At 49.1% G+C, this 19,678-nt stretch overlaps 6 protein-coding genes across 7 annotated transcripts; 3 read left to right on the top strand and 3 right to left on the bottom strand.

Annotated features, from left to right (window-relative positions):
• Positions 1 to 920: 920 nt before the first annotated feature.
• On the top strand, positions 921 to 2,694 carry ONS95_012533 (uncharacterized protein; the record flags this gene model as incomplete). Its single annotated transcript, XM_058506164.1, has 5 exons — positions 921 to 956; positions 1,097 to 1,220; positions 1,315 to 1,822; positions 1,980 to 2,161; positions 2,264 to 2,694. The coding sequence occupies 5 exons, from the start codon at positions 921 to 923 to the stop codon at positions 2,692 to 2,694; spliced, it is 1,281 nt and encodes a 426-aa protein (XP_058358689.1).
• Positions 2,695 to 2,904: 210 nt separating this feature from the next.
• ONS95_012532 (uncharacterized protein) lies at positions 2,905 to 3,387 on the bottom strand (the record flags this gene model as incomplete). The annotated part of the gene is made up of 3 exons (XM_058506163.1): positions 2,905 to 3,028; positions 3,092 to 3,320; positions 3,369 to 3,387. 3 exons carry the CDS (start codon positions 3,385 to 3,387, stop codon positions 2,905 to 2,907), a joined length of 372 nt encoding a protein of 123 aa, XP_058358688.1.
• Positions 3,388 to 3,997: 610 nt separating this feature from the next.
• On the top strand, positions 3,998 to 5,874 carry ONS95_012531 (uncharacterized protein; the record flags this gene model as incomplete). The annotated part of the gene is made up of 4 exons (XM_058506162.1): positions 3,998 to 4,487; positions 4,557 to 5,194; positions 5,252 to 5,536; positions 5,611 to 5,874. 4 exons carry the CDS (start codon positions 3,998 to 4,000, stop codon positions 5,872 to 5,874), a joined length of 1,677 nt encoding a protein of 558 aa, XP_058358687.1.
• A 556-nt stretch (positions 5,875 to 6,430) lies between these two features.
• Positions 6,431 to 7,797, bottom strand: ONS95_012530 (uncharacterized protein). The gene is made up of 4 exons (XM_058506161.1): positions 7,549 to 7,797; positions 7,369 to 7,491; positions 7,171 to 7,310; positions 6,431 to 7,063 (listed from the first exon to the last, which is right to left on the bottom strand). Exons 1-4 carry the CDS (start codon positions 7,681 to 7,683, stop codon positions 6,562 to 6,564), a joined length of 900 nt encoding a protein of 299 aa, XP_058358686.1. The 5' UTR covers positions 7,684 to 7,797; the 3' UTR covers positions 6,431 to 6,561.
• Positions 7,798 to 8,231: 434 nt separating this feature from the next.
• Positions 8,232 to 9,814, bottom strand: ONS95_012529 (uncharacterized protein). 2 transcript variants are annotated; one of them, XM_058506160.1, is made up of 2 exons: positions 9,076 to 9,814; positions 8,232 to 9,007 (listed from the first exon to the last, which is right to left on the bottom strand). In XM_058506160.1, exons 1-2 carry the CDS (start codon positions 9,735 to 9,737, stop codon positions 8,473 to 8,475), a joined length of 1,197 nt encoding a protein of 398 aa, XP_058358685.1. In that variant the 5' UTR covers positions 9,738 to 9,814; the 3' UTR covers positions 8,232 to 8,472. The 2 variants fall into 2 exon arrangements, with proteins under 2 accessions (XP_058358685.1, XP_058358684.1); XM_058506159.1 differs by having other exon boundaries at positions 8,232 to 9,427; positions 9,572 to 9,814.
• A 314-nt stretch (positions 9,815 to 10,128) lies between these two features.
• Positions 10,129 to 19,423, top strand: PKS19 (Polyketide synthase 19). Its single transcript, XM_058506158.1, has 10 exons — positions 10,129 to 10,452; positions 10,512 to 10,988; positions 11,049 to 11,229; positions 11,282 to 11,419; positions 11,467 to 12,198; positions 12,337 to 12,454; positions 12,595 to 12,748; positions 12,837 to 17,639; positions 17,779 to 17,888; positions 18,004 to 19,423. The coding sequence occupies exons 1-10, from the start codon at positions 10,243 to 10,245 to the stop codon at positions 18,539 to 18,541; spliced, it is 7,461 nt and encodes a 2,486-aa protein (XP_058358683.1). The 5' UTR covers positions 10,129 to 10,242; the 3' UTR covers positions 18,542 to 19,423.
• Positions 19,424 to 19,678: the final 255 nt, after the last annotated feature.

Below are 19,678 nucleotides of genomic sequence, written 5' to 3'. Positions count from 1 at the left end.
AGCTAAACTCAGTAAAATCTTTAATTTCAACTGCTACTTAGGTTAAACGATGTAGGCTGATTTAAATATTCCCTTCTCCTTATTGTATTACCTCGGAATCTGTCTCGTGCTATGACCTGAGTATATCGGGGTTTGGTCGTTGCTGACAATAGTCTCACCATAGCGACCCGCCCCGAGCCGGAAACCTCCATCGAAAAGACAGGCTGAAGCCTGGATGAGAGGCGATCTATGCAAGTCACTGACTAGTCCACGGGAGAAGCCAGTTCAAGCCAAAAAATATGGACCGTAATAAGCGGCAGGTGCACGAACAAGCCAATAATCCAGAGACTGGCCTGTGCCCTCGTTAGCCAAGTGTCAGCCCTGTCGCATGCAGCTCGATTGACAAAATCCATGGAGCTAGGTCTTTTGGTCAACATAATGTAAAAACAGAACCTTTACTAGTACTACTTGATATGGTCAGATTTTGTACTCTGTTCCCATGAACACCTCAAACCATGTTTGCCCAAGCCTTTCCATTAACAAGGTTGACGAATAGAGCGCATGGATCGGCGACTGATTCCGTATTGGGCAAGTAAGAATAATCTCTGTTTCAGTGCAAAATTCTACGTCACCAATGAATATGTGTGTCGTAAAGCTGATCCAGAGATAAGCCTACTTACTGTTCTGATAACAATAGTGCTGATTGTCGGATTATTTACCCGGCTGCTAGGGGTTTGACCAAGACAGACCAGCCTCGGGTATCATTTATGACATAAAAGACTGCCCGTGTGGCAGACTGCGTGGCACGATGTGTAGCCCTGCGGCACAGATTGAGATTACTGAGGATCCTTTGTTGTTTCACAAGAACGTTATATAGGACAATCTCCAACAACGAAAAGAAACCAACACAGAGAGAAGAAATTTGAAACGAAGAACTCCACATGTCACAACGACAGTCGTGTGACCGCTGTCGCCAGGTCAGTACCCGCTTCTTGATCTTCTTAATGTCTCCATGAGAGCCAAATTACTTGCAGAGGTATCCCTGAATGCGAAATTACAGAGTTTCCTGGTTTGTTGGGGGTATTTTGACATTGAATGGGACTAATACGCGAAACAGCAAAAGGTCAGATGCCTAAGAGACGAGACCCAGAAAGCGGAAAAAACCCCATCTCCCAAGGGTGGAAGCTCCACCCTTCGATGCGAACGATGTACAAAAGCAGGAGTAGAGTGTTTCTACAGTCGTGAGTACAGCGCTGTGTTGCTCTGGGTTGCAGTCCCTGCGTTTGCTGCCTTTCTTTTTGCATGGTCTCGAGCTGATCGATCGATCACTTGCAGCCGCGCCAACCGTTGCAAAACAACGATCCAGTCGTCGCGCAGGTCTTGCAGCAGCTCGGCGTGGCACCGACACCGACGCCGATGCCAGGCCCCCCAATTTGACACTGGATAGCGCAAATATATCGACCAACTGGTTCGAGCAGGCACAAGCACACGTGCAGGGGGGGCAAGCCACATTGCTCTACCCGAGCGGGCCGACCCTACAGGGAGCTAATTTTGACTTCAGCGACCTGGTTGGTCTGGAGGGCGGCTTCGACGGCTGGGGTGGGGCCGCTGCCAGTGGGGGCATGTTCTCCCCCACCTCGCTAAACTTCCAGTCGTCAACAACAGCCCGGCCCACAACAAGCACTTCCATTGTTCCACCCGCATCAATCTTTTCGGGTCGCGACGAACGTGACGATGATAGTGAGGATGTTTACGATGATGATAATCATGACGACTCCCTTGGCAACCTGTCCATGCAGCTCCATACCCTAAGCCGAAGGGCTTCGCGAACTATGCGACGTCTGTATGTATATCTAGATATTACTTCAATTCTGTCCTCTGTATCTTCTCGTAAAACTTCATGGCTCTCAGTTGCAGAGAGTCGGAAACTTTCATGGCGTCCAAGGCTCGTGAGATATCAGATTTTCAGCTCGGTAGCACGAGAGCTAACTTGCATGAAGTGTCCGTCCTGGCCAGGCTCCCCTGACAGTCTCATCTCCTGAGGTGAACGAAGCGCTAGAAGACACCAATACTCTGATACGCATTATCGGCAACATCACCGCACCAGAATTCGAGAAAATTAGTCTTGACACCGCCAATGCCACGGGCTGCGGGGTGGTCTTCTTGGTTCTCGCTTGTCACCGTAAGCTTTTCAAGGATTGAATATTTCTCGTTTGGGTCATTTCCAATACCCATGTTCTCGGGCCCATTTTGATACAGTTTTAACTTTAATCCCGTTATTTAGAACACCTCGTGGCCTTGTTCCGGGCAATATGTGAAGCTATACATCGGTGCTTACAGTTGAAGAAGGAGCACCATCGTTCTAGCCTGGATCACAGCGACATAGGGCCATCTTCAATTGCGCAATTCGTCATGGTCCTTCAATTATTATTGCATCTGATCAATCGTATTGACAGAAGTCTCTTCCCAAACGATGCATCAATGAATGACAGGAGGCAATCTTCCAGTGGCTACATTACACCCATAACACCAAGTTTAACCAGTCATAAATTCACGGACGCATCACATTCGAAGACAGCTTCAGGGAGTTTAATACCACCTGGTGGACTTCTGGTCATGGTGCAAGAAGTTGTGGGGACTATACCCAACGATCACGAGAAACTGAGACAGGCTATCCAGAAACTGCAGACGGAGATGGAAGCAACGGAGCGCTAGCGTGGCAAGCTTTTAGAATTTCTCGCTGGGACTGACGACGATGTAAAATCCGTGGGCGAATTAGATAGATTTCCATACGTAGCTAGGCGGACATGGGACTAGACCACCGAGTAAACTAATAGCTCTGAAGTTCATCACTGAGACTTTTACGACACTTGCATTCAGAACACTAGCTGGGCTGGATCGATATTCCCATCTCTTCGTACACGTTCATCTTTGGCCCTCGAGAGGCACGAAAGGACCAAATGTGCACATATACTCGTCTTCAGGATTTACTTCGAAGTCGAAGCGGCAAAGGTCATCGCTAAAAGGATATATGTACGTAGATACAAAACTTCACAAGTGTCAGTTGAGTGCGTGGAACCAAAAAGTAGTGTACCAGCCGATTGCTTCTTACCGCTGATATTCTTCGCTCGCCTGATAATCCTTTATCGCTGCTGCGTTCTCGTGGTAGCTTACGGCAGCGAATTCGAACCCCTTGCTCAGCTCAATTGGATCTGCTAGTGACGGACCCCCCACTATCAGGCGGCCATTTTTCACGCTGGGTAGGTCTTTGAGCTTCTTGACCTCGTGGACAAGTTCGTGTCTCTGTTCTTGTGTTGCCTCTGGTTTGAATCTGATCAAGACTAACTGCTCAGTACATGAGATGGAGCAGATAAACTGAGCTGGCTCACCAATATGAATAAGAGTCATCTTCAGCAATCTTTCGTGGTGCTCACTTGGCTAATGAGTCTGGTCGTACGAGATTCGAAAATCGGAAGAATCATCGCAGGAGTTATATGCAAGGGCTGATTGAAAGTCGAAATTCGAATCTCTATGAATGATTGGTGAGGTACTACCGGTTCTCAGGAGATGAATCCTTGGAATATTGGCTTTTTAGGCAGCGGTGCCGACTCGGGTGTCGGTTGGTCTCGGAGACAGCAGTACATGACCTCCGACGGTAATCCGATCGATATTTCGACTCCGGTTCTTACCCCAAGACGCTCGGCTTTCCAAAGCTCATACTAACGAGCGTCTGAAGTCGGCGATGTAAGAGTCGGTAACGGTTGTCTGTCTCTGCTTCTGAGAGACTCCACATACTAATCTACTGCTCGGGTCAAGAATTCTTTCCTTAAGACAACGTGGCATTAGTTTGCACGCATCCGACTGGTTGATCTCAATAAACATTGTTAGTCTTCAGTTCTAAACTAATTAGTCTTTTTTAGCTGAGGAGTTCTTAACTTTGCTGATACACTCCTTTGAGTCTGAAGTCGTCGCACAATATTAACAATATCTCTTGCCGTAACCCTTTGCCAAATTGAAAATGGCGGGCATTGCAACAACTCTTCTATCTCCAACCTTCCTGATCTATGGTTCAATACTGCTACTCATCAGCAATGGCATTATTTTCATCCTCAATACCCTTCGTCCCAAGGCATTTCCACCCGGGCCGCGAGGGCTCCCCGGCCTTGGCAACCTTCTCCAGGTCAATCGAGCATTCCCATTCCTCACCTATAGCGCCTGGGCTAAAGACTACGGAATTGATACTCCACTTGGGGTCAAGAAGGGTGCAGCTAACCTCGTCGTATTGAACAGCGGCAAGCTCATCCGTGAATTGTTCGAAAAGCGAGGGTCAGTCTACAGCGACAGACCCTGGCAGTTCATGAATAATACTTGGGTCTTCAAAGAAGATTTGAGAGCCGCCATTTTCCAGAATTACTCCCCTTGGCTGACGCGCTGGCGAAAAGACTTCAATCATAACTTTGGTGCTGGGTCTATCGCCAAACTTCGTCCAGTTTATGAGGCCGAGACAGGTCGGTAAAATCTCCATATTCTCAGGGAGAGAATGGAAGATAGTGAGAAAGTGCTAACTTGCCAATTAGCGAGGCTTTTGGTGAAGTTGCTTGAGTCGCCAACAGCAAGAGGAATAGATTTAGAGGCCATTCTCGTTTGCTGGATGATGAGCGTTCCAACCCTGGGTGTCTGTGGGAGGCGGCCAGACTCCATGGCTGATCATGGATTCCTCATCAAAGACTTCAGAGACGTCAGCGACAACTATGCTCTGTTAGTTGCACCCAATGTGCGGGACTTGTTTCCATTTCTGCAATATCTACCTGAGCTGTTTGGCTTCGCGGAGTGGAAAGAAAAAGCTCGAACCGTCAGAGAGCAAGTTTTTAAGAAGGGCAGCCAGTTTTTGGCTGTCGCTAGAGAGCAACGCGCTGCTTTGGACAAGGGGAAACCAATCGTGTGGGAAAGTGTGTTGGCAAAGATGTTGAGAGAACAGAGGGAAAAGAATGATTCGATGTTCACTGAATCAGATCTGGGAAACACCGCCTTTCACATTGTTTCTGCAGCTACCAACACTTCGTTGGCCGTTTTCTCTATCATGTTAATGATTCTGGCCAAAAATCCAGACATTCAACAACGAGTTAGGGACGAGGTTCTTGGAGTGTCAGGAGGCGGCACCCCGAAGACAGCTGATATTCCCAGCTTGAAGTATATGGATGCTTTTTGGAACGAGGTGCGGGATTCCGTGCTTGCCAAATACTTCTGTATGACTGAGCTAATACCAGTATAGGTACACCGCTGGCGTCCTGTTGCTCCACAAGGAGTCGCCCATGCACCTGCCCAGGACGATATTTATCAGGGCCATCGTATTCCCAAGGGTACTGCAGTGATTATGAACGTTTGGCACATCCACCACAGTGAAGAGGACTACGAAGATCCTGAGGAATTCATCCCGGAAAGGTTCCTGCGACACCCGTTTGGGATGCGTCTAGATGGCAAGCACGATGCTGCTCAGTTGGAGGCGTCGGGCTCGCGGGTGAACTACGACTTTGGGACTGGACGGAGGATATGTCCGGTAAGTACACTTCAAGAAGACATAACTCCGTGCTCAGAGCCTGCACAAATGCCACGTACTAACATCAATCACAGGGTATGAACTCGGCAAAGCAAAGCCTGCTCCTTGGTCTAGCAAAAGTTCTCTGGGCTTTTGATGTGCTCCCACCAGTTGGGAAAGAAATTGATCTGAACCTCGAAAGTGGTTTCATACAAGAGATTGCTCTGCACCCCAAAGACTTCGATGTTGTTTTCAAGATCAGGGATGGGTTCACCAAGGAGGATATTTGGGACCATTATTCCCAGTGCTACGATGCCGAGGCTGAAATGATGGGCTGGGAAGACGGCATGTACAAGTGAGCTGAGTTGTGCATACCGGGTTGCCAGCTACATTTAGCGAAGATATGCCACTTTGGTGTCAATGGAACGTATTTTAGATGGTGACATGCAGCTTTGAACTTTGTCCATATCGGAACGAATATTGCTTCTATCACAAGGAGAGTACTATTGAAATTCAAGGTTCTTTTACTCCTTACACCGGTTATTACATTACAGAAAGCCATGATCAAGGCTAATTGATGCTTCACCTCGATAATTAACAAAACACCCAACTCTCTGATCTATATTGTGATCTCCTGCAAAGCTGTATGTCCAAATTATCAAATCAAGTCATCGAGGAGCCAAGGGATGAATGCATCTTCTAGAATTATATTGCTCTTTTTGTTAGTACTAGTGACTGGTGGCTTTGATCAAGAGACTGATCCAACAAGATCACACCTTGGAAGCTGGTTCTTTCTCAAGTATCTGCACCTTCACTTCCTCCCTCGCTGCAGGCTACCCTTCCTTCCCCCCTTTTTTCGAAAATAAAGAAGTCACTTGAAATTCGTAGAATTACACCTATTTGTCGTTATTGGGTCTCGTGATCTTGTCTATCGAATGCACTTTCAGATAATGACCATGTTTTCTGTGTTTGGGTGGGTGTGTCTGATTTCTGCCTGAACCTTTTCATTCTATATCTCTATAATTGATAGCTACGAATGACAGAGATTAGAATTTCAGGTGCCGCTTCAAAAAGTCCAATTGCCTATTCAAAACACTCTCAATATCGCCAAATATCCAATCAAGATGCCCCTTACCCTTCAAGATGTCGAGTTCCTTGGGCTCATTCATATGCTCATAACACTCAAGCTGATCTGCCGTGGGGCAGGCCAAATCAAACTCTGGGGTCACCATGAGTGCTGGCGTAGGAGAAATATATTTGACCACGTTCAGAATATTCCACGATAAGCTCTTGTAGTATGTCTGAACGCTGATCCGGTTCTCAATCACGACACCGAGTCGTTCGAGGGCTGGCATCATCTCAGCGGCCATCTGAAGACCATTGGGGATGCTGCCATCTTCATTAATATATGGGAGGTACATTGGCTCTTCACCCTCTAAGCGACTGACACGGTCGTGCATGGCGAGCTCTAGAATAGGCTGACGTCTCTCTGGATTCCCAGTCCCATCGATGAGTGGTGCTACTGAGACCATGGCGGCGACACGCTTGCTATGCGCGTTTTCGTCAGCAGGATAACACGCAGAGGGAGGATGCGGGGGACAGAGCGGTGGAAAGCTGCAGGAAGTAGAAATCTGAACTGGTGACTGAATACATACTCGAACGCTGCTGCTGCTAAAGTAACGTTGCCACCAAAACATAGACCCCAAAGCGCGATCTTTGTGTCATCGACAATGGGATTTCCTTTCAACCATGTCACGGCATCATGGATATCCTCAGCGGCTGTTCTTGCATCGATCTGTGCGCAGAAATGCATATTAGTAAGTCTTTCTCTTACTGGGGAGGTGCAAACCCACGTCGTTCCTCGGCTCTCCATCACTGCTACCCAGGCCTCGAGGGTCATAAAGAAGACAAGTAATGCCATTCTCTTGGAACCATTTTCCAATATCAGGCAACGTAGCATCTTTTGGCATATTGAACTATTCAGATGTTAGCAATAGCATTCATCAAACAGCTGTGGGATATATTTCACTCACTCCAGGAGACATGATCATGGCTGGGCCGGGTTTCTTTTCTGTCGCTGCAGGAAGCAGCCACCCACGCAGCGTCAGACCATCAAGAGTTTTGAACTCAACATCGAGTCGAGGTAAAATAGCGTTCGTCAATTGCATTGTATTGGAGAGTTGGTGACCTGAATACAGAAGCTGACAGTGTCGTGTTTGCAACAACAAGCATTAAGTGGAGTTTGAGTAGGAAGTGTGCTATATTCAAAGCAAGTTGATCAATCTGCAAACAATTAACTGGCGAAGTCAAGAGAACATACTGATAAATTAGTTAGGTATTGCTGACACTCAGTTGACCAAAGCCGTGAGCTGAGAAACCGGAGTCGATGCCTCGTTCTGCGATTCGCCGATCTCGCGAGTTCCGAGTCGGAGGTTGGGTGACCCCTGTCGGCTTCCGTGCCAGTCAGCCGGTGCCGACTGGGACTCTGGCACACCCGAGGCTCCCAAATGCATATTCTTTGGAATTGTCTGGCTTGATTACAAGCGGTGTCGGACAAAACCATCATACATAGCTTACCAATCCTTTCACTGGTCGTTGGGGTCGTTCCGGGGAATGTACGCAACATCAATAGTCACGCGAGCTGCTAAGCGAGTTTAAGGGGCAAAATAAACACCACGATTTTAATTCTGATTTTACGTCTTTGTCAAACACAATTCTGGACAACGTCGGCGTTCATTAACTATCTGTTGCTACTTCATATTCAGGACAACCATGTTCAGTCCTAGGACTAGGATGTTCTGGCTCAAGGAGAGGATACAGGTAAGGTAGCGTGCCTGCTTGAAGCCTGAGTAATCATCATATTTCTGCTACATTCCCAGCCTTGTGAAATAGACCACGAGTCTTCGCATAATCTCAATTAAGATTCTGACTTTTACATCGCACGCATTGACCCGTAGCTAGTTTGCCAGCAATTCCATGACAACCTTTCTGGCGCGTACCTTCCCAAGCTTCAAGTCGTCAATAGCATTGGGCAGGCTTGCCAACCCACCAGATCGAAGTTCCAGAGGATGGGGTTTGATGATATCATTTTGCAACCAGTTTTGAGCCTCTGAAAATAAAGTTTTACCGAAACGCCTATCTTCAGGCGACGGAGGACGCCCATATGCTCCCTTCATGTGAACTCCGTCACCCATAATGGCATCAGCCAGGAACCAATCAGCGCGAATATCTCTCCGAGTGTACTTGACCGAAGTAGTGGTTGCCTCAAGCGCAATATAGCTCCCTCCAGAAGACCCAATGGCGCCGTAGCACATTTTCATAGTGGTGGCATCAGTGACACAATCCAAGACGTATCTTAATTTATTGTCGGTCCGCACACGGATGTCAGCGCCACATGCGGGAGAATTATAGTCAAAGCAAGCTGCAGCACCATAAGATTCACAAAGGGTGTTGTTTGCCGGGGAGCATGTGACTATGGGCTCATAGCCGGCTCTGAGAAGACATGTAGTCAGTGACAGTGCACTAAGAAGCGTAAAAGGTGGTCCCATCACAGTACTCACATTTTCAATAGCTGCGTTGCCATTGTACCTGTAGCGGTAGCACCTCCAGAGACAAGGACAGTTTCCCCCGTGCCGTTTTTCATGGATAGTCCCAATCCAGGAGGTTGGAAAAGAGCCAGTCCTGCTGTAGCCATCGAAAGTCCAATCGAACATGCCTGAGCAAAGGAGAAGCTCTCTGGAATGTGGCAACTGATATCCTCTTCCGCCAAAGCGAACTCAGCAAAAGCACCTTTTGTCTTGTCTGAAACATCTGAGCCAAAAGTTACCGCAAGCACTCGATCACCCTCCTTGAAGCGAGTTACTTTTTCCCCAACTTTTTCGACGGTACCGGCAAAATCACAACCACCAACCGCTGTGAAGAGCTCAAAGTCAGCATAATCATACTTCAAAACATGTATTACAAGGTCTTGAGACATGGAAATTTTGTCTGAAGAGGACTTGAAAATTTCGAGTTTATAAGATATGCCGGGGGGTGAGCAACTCTGACAACACGTACATCCAGCAGCATTAGAGAAGTCAATAATCTTTGCATCCCTTGGGTTCAGTGCGACTGCATGAACGCGGACAAGTATTGAGCCTTGGTGAGGAACTGGTATATTGGCATCTTCGACAAATTGATAGCCTCCTGATTCAGCACCGACAAGAGCTTTCATCATAGACATAATAATGGCATTAAGCACACTTGGAGACAGCTCAACGCGGTGTGGGCTTCAAAGATTTTCAAGCTGTCTAGGATTTGTCTTCCATGCAGATATTAAACACTGAAATGAAGCCAAACTGATCTTTCGTTGTGCTAGGATTTCTGTGGGAGTCGGCGCGATCGGATGTCAGCCGGAGCTGTGCCGGAGACCCCCGATCTAGATTCAAGAAACAGGAAGCAGAGCCCGCCACATGCTCCGGTCTGCGGTAGCTGCTCGGCTTGTGGTTTTCGAAATCGAATCCAACCATAGACAGCGCCCCGATCCTAGACCGCCTATCATTGAGTCCCATAGTGTCGGTATTTCATATAGTTATTGCTCACTCCTGTCGTGCAAAAGAATTCTTCAGCCAAGAAGAACGTTTCAACACACAATTTCTCGTTAGATTTTTGTATTCAGTCATCTATCCTATCCAATTTCGAGTGTGTTTCTTTCGGCGTTGCTCTTTACAGATCGTGCAGTCTGCTCCATGGGAAGCCAAGAGAATGAGGGTAACCCCCTCGCCTTCGCACGTGAACCCATTGCAATTGTGGGCAGTGGATGTCGCTTCCCTGGCGGTGCTACATCTCCATCTAAGCTTTGGGAACTCTTGAAAAATCCTCGGGATATTTTGCAGGAAATCCCAGCTACTCGGTTCAACACCGACGCATTCTACCACCCGGATAGTCAGCATCATGGGGTCAGTCAACTTCTGTACATTGACGTCCAATTTGAGCTACACTGACTGGCTGGTAACAGAGCGAGAATGTCAGGCATGCCTACCTTCTTGACGAAGACCCTCGGACTTTTGATCGAGATTTCTTCTCCATAAACCCGAAGGAGGCAGAGTCCATGGATCCCCAGCAACGTATACTTCTCGAGACAGTGTATGAAGGCCTTGAATCAACAGGCTACTCCATGCAACAGCTTCGGGGGTCGTCTACCGCCGTTTTCGTTGGATGCATGAGTTTTGATTACCAGTTCACTTCCATTCGCGGACTTGACAGTCTGCCCCAATATCACGCAACTGGCAACGCAGCATCCATCTTGGCCAACCGCGTGTCATACTTTTATGACTGGAGAGGTCCCTCTGTAACACTCGATACAGCCTGCTCGTCCAGCTTAGTAGCACTTCACCAGGCGGTGTCTGCACTTCGAAATGGAGAGGTTGATATGGCCGTGGCAGCAGGCTCGAACCTTATTCTTGGCCCTGAGCCATTTATTGCTGAGTCGAAAGTTCGTCATACCCTCCTATCGCAGAGATTTCCTAGTGCAATTTGACTAATAATTCGCAAGCTCAACATGCTGTCACCTAACGGGCGTTCTTTCATGTGGGATGCATCTGCGGATGGTTACACAAGAGGAGAAGGATTCTCCGCCATCTTTCTCAAGACCCTCAGCCAGGCTATCGCGGATGGGGACCACATCGAGTCGATTATTCGTGAGACAGGTGTTAACTCGGATGGGAAGACTCCTGGTAAGCTTTTAAACCCTCCTATTTTCCCCAACGCCCACTCAACATTACCTAGGCATAACAATGCCCAGCTCCGAATCACAGGCACAACTCATCCTGGACACATACGCCAGGTGCGGACTTGATCCAACTTGCGAATCTGATCGACCACAATACTTTGAGGCCCATGGAACAGGAACACAAGCTGGTGATCGTATGTGCACGCTACGAGGCCTGACAACAACTTCTGACCTGCAATAGCTATTGAGGCTCGCGCCATCCAGAGTGTTTTCTTTCCTCCCCAAGGGCAAGACGGTCAGCTTTTGGTTGGAAGCATAAAAACAGTTATTGGTCACACGGAAGGTACCGCTGGAGTAGCGGGTGTGCTTAAAGCATCTCTTGCGGTACAACATGGCTTGATACCAGCCAACTTACATTTCAACAAACTCAACCCCAAGATTCGACCATTCTACACGAACCTGCGAATTCCAACAGAGACAGTACCTTGGCCGGAACTCCCACAGGGGTCGCCTCGCCGGGTCAGCGTGAACAGCTTCGGTTTCGGTGGCACCAATGCCCATGCAATCATCGAGAGTTGGGACGAGTCCAATTCACTAACGAACGGTCATTTAGTGAACGGAAGTATTAATGGCAACGAAATCAACGGCCACGGCCACGGCTTGAATGGTAATGTCCAGACGGGCCACAGTGGACCTTTCGTGCTGTCCGCCAATTCAGGCCCAGCATTGGCCAAAGCTGCTGAAACGCTTGCTACCTACCTTAAAGAAAAGCCGCAGACAGATATTCGTCGACTTTCCTACACCCTTTTTAAGAAGACAGAATTCCCGTTCCGAGCCGCCTTTTCTGCCACATCTGTGGAGCAGCTTGCGGATAAACTCGAGGCTTCCAAAACCTCACTCGAGAACAGCTCGCGCACTACAACGATACCCAAATCACTACCACCACGTATTCTGGGCGTTTTCACTGGTCAAGGTGGGTGCCTTGCGATTTACTCTCACTCCCAAGGTCTTCCAGAGGGTTCGGAACTGGACCATCTCCAAAGATGCCATTTCCATTACCCGAGCTGTCCCTTGCAATTTCTTAGAATCACAATGCTGACCCAAAATTCAGGTGCTCAGTGGGCGAACATGGGCAAGGAGCTCTATTATGCATCAGAACTATTCCGGAACGCCTTAGATCGGATGCAGCGCAGTCTTGATACTCTCCCCGCGGAAGATCGTCCTGACTGGTGAGTCCTCAGATACTAATTTCAATATCTCTTCGGTGTCGAACTGCCACAGATGATTATCCTCCTCATGCTTTCATGGCCGCCAGAGCTTGCTCTTTGAATTGTTTGATTGTGTGGTTGCCCCTAACAACTCTTACTAGGACTTTGGTCGAGCAAATTGAAGCTCCTGCAAAGACTTCCCGCATTGGCCAAGCTGCGATCTCCCAGCCGATTTGTACCGCTATACAAGTTGCTATAGTCGACGTTCTGCGAGCCGCTGGTGTCGATTTATCCGCTGTTGTTGGACACTCGTCTGTAAGTAGAGAATGATAAGCGTACTTCGTTTGTCGACGCAATCAGTGTCCTGCTGAACACCTGGGCTGACATATTCCCAATCACTCAGGGCGAAATCGCCGCAGCTTATGCTTCAGGATATCTCAACGCCACTGACTCGATCCGCATCGCATACTACAGAGGTCTCCATTCCCACCTAGCACAGGGACCAGGAGGAAAGCGTGGCAAGATGATGGCAGTTGGCATGTCCTTGAAGCAGGCAACCGCTTTCTGTCAAGAAGTTGGCGCGGCGTTGACTGTTGCAGCAAGCAATTCACAAACGAGTTGTACTTTGGCTGGCGATAGCGAAGCCATCGATGCTGCTTTCGCTCAGCTGCAAGAGACTGGCACATTTGCCCGAATTCTACTGGTCGACACGGCGTACCATTCTCATCACATGAACGCCTGTGGTACCCCCTATCTTGAGTCTCTGAAGCGATGTGGAATTCAAGTCAGTAAGGGTCGCAAAGACTGCCAATGGTACTCCAGTGTTTGGGGACCTGACGGTCGTATTCGGTCATTCGACCAGGCAGATGCGCAGCTTCTCAAAGGCGAGTACTGGATCAGCAACATGACTCAAGCAGTGCTATTCAGTCAGGCAATTTCAAGAGCGCTAAATGAAGACCAAGCTTTCGACATTGTTCTCGAAGTTGGACCACATCCAGCTCTGAAAGGACCCGCCTCTGAGACCATTAAGTCATTGACGGGGGTGTCTTTGTTGTATTCTGGAGTTTTGAAACGCGGCCAGGATGCCGTAGAGTCCTTTGCTGATACGCTAGGGCTTCTGTGGAAATCATTCCCCTCACAACGACCTTTGATCACTTGGGATAGTGTATGTCGGGCCCTCCCTCTTTCCAGAGGCAGTGGCAAAATACAGAAGCTTGCGATCCTCAAAGACCTTCCATCCTACTCATGGGACCATCCAATTCTACTGTGGAAGGAGTCGAGATCATCTCGCAATTTCCGTACCCAAAGCCACCCGCGCCACGAGCTTTTGGGGCAGTTTATCACGCACGGTGAGCGTGACAAGCGTGAGATGCACTGGAAGCAGCTCCTCAGACTGAATGAGCTCCCCTGGCTGGCGGGCCACAAAGTTCAGGGCGAAGTCCTGTTTCCGGCAGCTGGGTACTTAGCAATGGCATATGAGGCAGCCATTCGCCTTGTTGATGACCAGCAGCCACTTCGTCTTGTAGAATTGCTTGACGTCGACATTGTTCGTGCCATGCGGCTCGAAGAAGAGTCATCGGGTCTTGAGGTCGTCTTCATTGTCCGTGTTACGAGCCAGTCTGACGAATATATCGCTGCCGAGGTTGCTTGCTACAGCGGTGCTGTTGATTCAGTTCAGCCATTGGACGCTCCACAAGCCGGACTCACTGCACACTTTACCGCAGGTGTAAAGCTCTGGCTAGGCCAGCCTGAAAATGATGTGTTACCTACTCGAACCGAGCCCCAACTTCCCATGGACCCTTTGGATATGGAACAGCTCTATTCAAGTCTATCCAAAGAAGGGCTGAGCTATGCAGACTATTTCCAGGCCAAGTCTATGTTACGGCGGTTGAACCGTTCTGTGGTGACTTTATCGTCACCGCCTGAACAGTCGGCGATACCCGCATGCATACATCCCGCACCTGTTGACACTGCCATTCATGGCATATGTGCTGGGTTCTCCTTTCCTGGGGATGGTCGGATCTCCAGTATCTATCTTCCAAGGCGCATTGATTCCGTCAGGATCAGCATGACGCCCTCTGAGTCGAATAATTCCATCCTGAAAGCCGATGCCATCGTGACCTCAACGGGACAAACCACTTTAACAGGCGACTTGGACCTGTTCGATGCGACGACTTCGCAAACCCAAGTACAGATACGTGGAGTCCACTTAACAGCTGTTGGGCAACGTCGGGACCCGTGGCTGTACGCTTCTACAACGTGGAAAAGAGATGCCGAGTACGGCATTGAGCCCGGTTTCGAAGCGAAGCTGTCAGAGAAAGAATTGGTACTTTACGAACAGCTCACGCGGACAGCGTATTTCTACCTACGCCAGCTTCGTAAAAGGATAATGCCCCAAGAACTGATGCTAATGAGCAAGTTCAGAAAGCATATGATGGTCTGGCTTAATGATCATTTATTTCCTCAGATCGAGGCTGGTGAGAATCCGGACATTCGACCGGAGTGGAAGAATGACACGCTTGAGATGGTCCAACAATGGTATGCCGGTAACCGAGACAATAACGACATGAATATGATTCATGCCATGGGGAAAAATCTGGTCAACATTGTCCGTGGGACTATTCCTCCCCTCAGAGTGCTTACAGAAAACGGCATGCTCGACCGCTTGTATGTCGAAGGTCTCGGAGCCAAGGATGGCAATGCTGATCTTGCCACCATTGTAAAACAGTTTGCACATCAATTTCCTCGCATGCGTATCCTTGAAGTTGGAGCCGGTACGGGAGGTACAACAAAAGCGGCTCTAAGCGCTCTCGGAAACCAGTATGCGTCTTACACATACACGGACATATCCACCGGCTTCTTTGAAAATGCCCGTACCGTATTCAGCCAGCATGGCAGTAAACTGACTTTCAAGACGCTCAATATCGAAAATGATACTTCGGAGCAGGGATTCCCTGATGGAACGTTCGACATGATCATTTCTTCGAATTGTCTCCACGCAACGCGAAGTCTGGACGAAACTCTGCGTCACTGTCGACAGCTTCTTCGACCTGGCGGCCGCTTAGTACTGTTGGAGATCACGAAAGATTTCCTACCCACTCAGTTGGTTATGTCAACTCTCCCTGGATGGTTCCTGGGCATCGAGGATGGACGAGTCTGGGCACCGACCGTCAGCGTCGAGCGATGGGATGAGTTGCTGAAGCGTAATGGGTTCTCAGGGGTTGATTTCAGCTCCACTCCGTCGTTTTGCTCTGTGATTGTAGCGCAGGCAGTGGACGACACAATCCAGCTTCTTCGAGAGCCATTGAAGGTTGCTCCAGTATCGCCACAACCAGGCGAAATCATCATCGTCAGTGGTAATGGAAGTTCCGACCTCGGATGTCAGACCGAGGCAATCTTACGTGCTGTTGCTCCTTCCAAGACTGTGACCGTGGTGCCAGGACTGGAAGGTATCCAGGTGTCCACGGGTGCAGCTGTACTTTGTCTTGCCGATTTGGACAGTCCTGTATTCCACGACATGAAGCCGGAAAGATTCAAAGGATTGCAGAACGTCATGGAGACAGCTGAAGTGGTCCTATGGGTGACCTCTGGAGCGAGTTCGGGCAAGAATCCTGATAATAATGTCACTGTCGGTCTGTCGAGCACTTTACGTGCAGAGAGAATGGATCTCAGGCTTCAATTTCTCGATGTCGATGACCCCGAGTCGATCGATCCGTCCGTTATTGCAAAGATGCTTCTTCGCCTCATCTTCCTAGATGTCTCTAACAATGACGAATTACTATGGACCCAAGAACCTGAACTTGCATTGAAAGAGGGCGCTCTCTACATACCCAGAGTGCTACCACTAGACGTCATCAATCGTCGTTCCGTGGCGAGGCTGCGACAAGTCATGCGAACCACCAGTCTTAGGTCTAGAGACACGGCCGTGGTACTCGACAACGGACAAGGAGCGTTTGAATTGCATGGCGTTGCTGTCGGTGTTGCCCAAGGAGATGCAATACTGGTGCACACCATAGCTTCCTCTTTCCATACTCTGATCTTCGACGGACATGGGCCCTTGTACTTGTACATTGGCCGCGAGGGTGCATCAGGGGAGAAGGTCCTCGCCACTTCGAATGTAAGCAGCTCTCAGATCGTAGCGTCCCCAGGTAGTATCCTGCATCGCTGGCAAGATGACAAAACGGACGCTGAGGACACCGCGCGACTACACCTTTTCATTGTACGGGCACTTGCGGGACACGTCCTCGACAATGTGAGAAGCCCTACATGGATCCATGGCGCACCAAATGATCTTAGGGAGGCCCTCGACTTTGTTGCTCGTGAGCAGAATGTCACCATACACCAAACACAATCGGACACGTCAAGGATCGCTTCTGTCAAATTCATTCATCCTTACGCGAGCGAAGGAGATCTGCAGACCATACGCCCTAAGAACATACACACTTTTGTCAACCTGGCTTATTCGCAGCACGAAGCATTGCATGAGTTGATTTGTACTTCTTTGCCTGCTTCAGTAACCGTGTACAAGGTGAACGTCGGGTTGAGTGTCCCCAAACTTCGCACACTGGCGAAGGAACTCTTTGACCACGACCAACAACTTCCTTCGGAGAAAGGCGAAGTTCTGAGCATCGATCAGGTTCCAACGATCACCAATAAGAAATTGGGACGAGCAACTCTGGTTCAGTGGACTACTGTCGATACCGTCAGCGCCATGGTCCGCCCTCTCGAGCATGGTGGTCTGTTTTCTCCCGACAAGACATATCTTTTGTGCGGGATGACAGGAGACTTGGGAATATCGGTCTGTCTGTGGATGGTAGAGCACGGAGCTCGAAATGTGGTCTTGACAAGTCGAAATCCCAATGTATCTCCCAGTGCGCTTGCCTACCTCTCCGCAAAGGGAGCTACCGTCCGGCCCATGGTCGTCGACATTGCCAACATTGACTCTCTTCGCGCAGCTTATACCGAGATCAAATCCAGCATGCCGCCTATTGGGGGTGTGATGAATGCTGCCATGGTTCTCCGAGACCGCCTCTTTCATCACCTTCCTTGGGAGGATTTTGCCGCTGTTTTGGCACCAAAAATGGTAGGATCCAAGAACCTCGATGAAATCTTTGTAGACGAGCCTCTGGAATTCTTCATCTGTTTCTCATCCACGACATCAATTGTTGGAAGTATCGGCCAGTCTGCTTATGCTGCGGCAAATCATGTGAGTTCAGCTTCTCGGAATAATATTCTCAGCTCTGCTTCAACCATTAAGGCTTGCATAAAACGTTTGTTTGATGGGGATCTCGCTTTCGTCTTCCAACTGAGCAGAATTAGAACGCTGACATCATCGTGTGCCCTAGTACATGGCGAGTCTTGTGGAACAGCGACGAGCTCGTGGTTTGGCTGGCTCCGTCCTTCATATTGCCATATTGACAGGGTTCGGATACATTTTCAGACGTGATTCTGACCAGTAAGTCCTCTCCACTCTTCTTCACATACCTGGAATGGTGGAAAACGGCCAGCTGCATTGATCCGCTCATTCCGAACCTCCGTCTCTCAGCAGCATAGACTAATTGAACGATCAGTGCCGATACTATCTACAAGGCGATTTTGCCTCGATTTGACAGGCAGTCGGAGACAGATCTGCATGAAATGCTTGCTGAGGCCATCGTTTGCGGGCGACCTGGCTCAAGTCAGACCACTGAACTCATCACTGGCATCAGAACAGTCTTCCAAGGCGAGTGGCGTGACGATCCTCGGCTATCCAGCTACATCGGCCAGAAGCAGGAGCAGGACCAAAGCGGAGGCCAGGCCGCAGGGACAGTCAGTGTCAAGACCCAGCTTGCCGCGACCGAAGATCCTGCCGAGTGTTTGGTCATACTAGAAACGTGCTTCAGGGTAGCATTGGGTCATATGCTTGAGATGGATCCCAAACAGCTGGACAGTAACATGCCTGTGGCAAGCTTGGGCATCGACTCCCTCATCGCTATCCGGATCCGAGAGTGGTTTTTGAAAGAGATGGGTGTGGATGTCCCAGTGCTTAAGGTTATGTCGGATACCTATACAATGTCGGGGATGTGTGACGATGTGCTAGTGAACTGGAGGAGGCTGAGCAAGTCTTAGTCGCGGAGAGACGGCGGCCGAAGAAGAGATGGATGGGCAACCACAGACTCGAGAGGAAACATAGTAGAAACGGAAGGATAGACTGTCATCGAGTGATCAATCTCCTTATCTAAATATTCTGGGTTGGGATAGGTAGAGTGCCGAGTTAGATATCGCTGCAATGTTTAAATATTTGGACTTGCTTTTGTCGTCTCGTCTTGTTTATTAGTTGTCAGACTTGAGCTTTTTCAGGGAAATAAGGAATGGATGGATCCCCTCGCCTCTAATCCCCTCTCAAGACTCTCTTCGGTATCTGTAAAATGTCTGCAGTCCTCCGCGTATTCCCCGAACTTAGAATAAATCGTTCTCCTGTCCAACGCCATGGCTGTGGATAACCTTGTATACGGTGAATACCCGGCATTGGGTTCGCTTCTCATCTTCTCTTCCGAACCGGACGACAGCTCGAATATATGTTGAACGGAATAAGGACGCTGTCCAGCTGGGAGCATGAAATTGTCGCGTCGATGTCGAGTTTGCTCTCGGCATTGATCTTGCTCTTCATTCTGGATGTGATACGTGCGACGGTTGGTGTCGTGTGGCAAGTAGCCAAGCTACCACCACTGCTGTATGCATTGACACCATTGCCTTGCTCCGGTGGATCCCTAGGGATCGTTCGCTGTGGCTTCGAGACTGATTATGACGAGTCTCAAGATTGCCGGGAGCCCTCTTCTCCCGGCATGAAACATCGCCCATGAGGTTGAGAGGTGGATAATAAATTCGCAGGCTGACGTTGGTTTTCCGCCGGTATCTAGGGCGTTTCAATTGGTCGTTCCCCTGTCCGCTTCTGTACGAAATACCTACCTTAACATGAGGTGATATTCCTGAAACGAGAGTCATGTGATCATATATCTTGGAGCAGCTGACTAACGGAGGGATATGAACTAAGTTTTGATCCGATGCAACCTCTTCTCCACCCCTCGTCATTCCCGAGCACCAACCGGGTCTCAGGTTTGCTGTGGCAGCCAGTCATCGAGAAGCGGGGATAATTTGTCCTTTTCCATCATGGCGTCTCCAGTAAATCTAGCAATTGAGCACGCGACCAAGGCAGGGTCGGCGGCACATTAATCGGACAACATCAACGACATGTCAAATCAGAGG

Source organism: Cadophora gregata, assembly GCF_030347475.1.
Source record: "Cadophora gregata isolate MNR1 chromosome Unknown scaffold_6, whole genome shotgun sequence".
NCBI lineage: Eukaryota > Fungi > Ascomycota > Leotiomycetes > Helotiales > Ploettnerulaceae > Cadophora > Cadophora gregata.
The sequence above is the reverse complement of the archived record's forward strand: the minus strand, read 5'-3'. Positions and strand labels throughout refer to the sequence as shown.

Excerpts from the sequence above, each read along its gene's own strand:
- ONS95_012530 (XM_058506161.1), bottom strand. The coding sequence starts at position 7,683 with ATGCAATTGACGAACGCTATTTTACCTCGACTCGATGTTGAGTTCAAA. Across the intron at positions 7,492-7,548 it reads CCATGATCATGTCTCCTGGA|TTCAATATGCCAAAAGATGC; the intron begins GTGAGTGAAATA and ends ACATCTGAATAG. Across the intron at positions 7,311-7,368 it reads ATGGAGAGCCGAGGAACGAC|ATCGATGCAAGAACAGCCGC; the intron begins GTGGGTTTGCAC and ends TTCTGCGCACAG.
- ONS95_012529 (XM_058506160.1), bottom strand. The coding sequence starts at position 9,737 with ATGTCTATGATGAAAGCTCTTGTCGGTGCTGAATCAGGAGGCTATCAA. Across the intron at positions 9,008-9,075 it reads GCAACGCAGCTATTGAAAAT|AGCCGGCTATGAGCCCATAG; the intron begins GTGAGTACTGTG and ends ATGTCTTCTCAG.
- PKS19 (XM_058506158.1), top strand. The coding sequence starts at position 10,243 with ATGGGAAGCCAAGAGAATGAGGGTAACCCCCTCGCCTTCGCACGTGAA. Across the intron at positions 10,453-10,511 it reads CGGATAGTCAGCATCATGGG|AGCGAGAATGTCAGGCATGC; the intron begins GTCAGTCAACTT and ends GGCTGGTAACAG. Across the intron at positions 17,889-18,003 it reads TTCAGACGTGATTCTGACCA|TGCCGATACTATCTACAAGG; the intron begins GTAAGTCCTCTC and ends TTGAACGATCAG.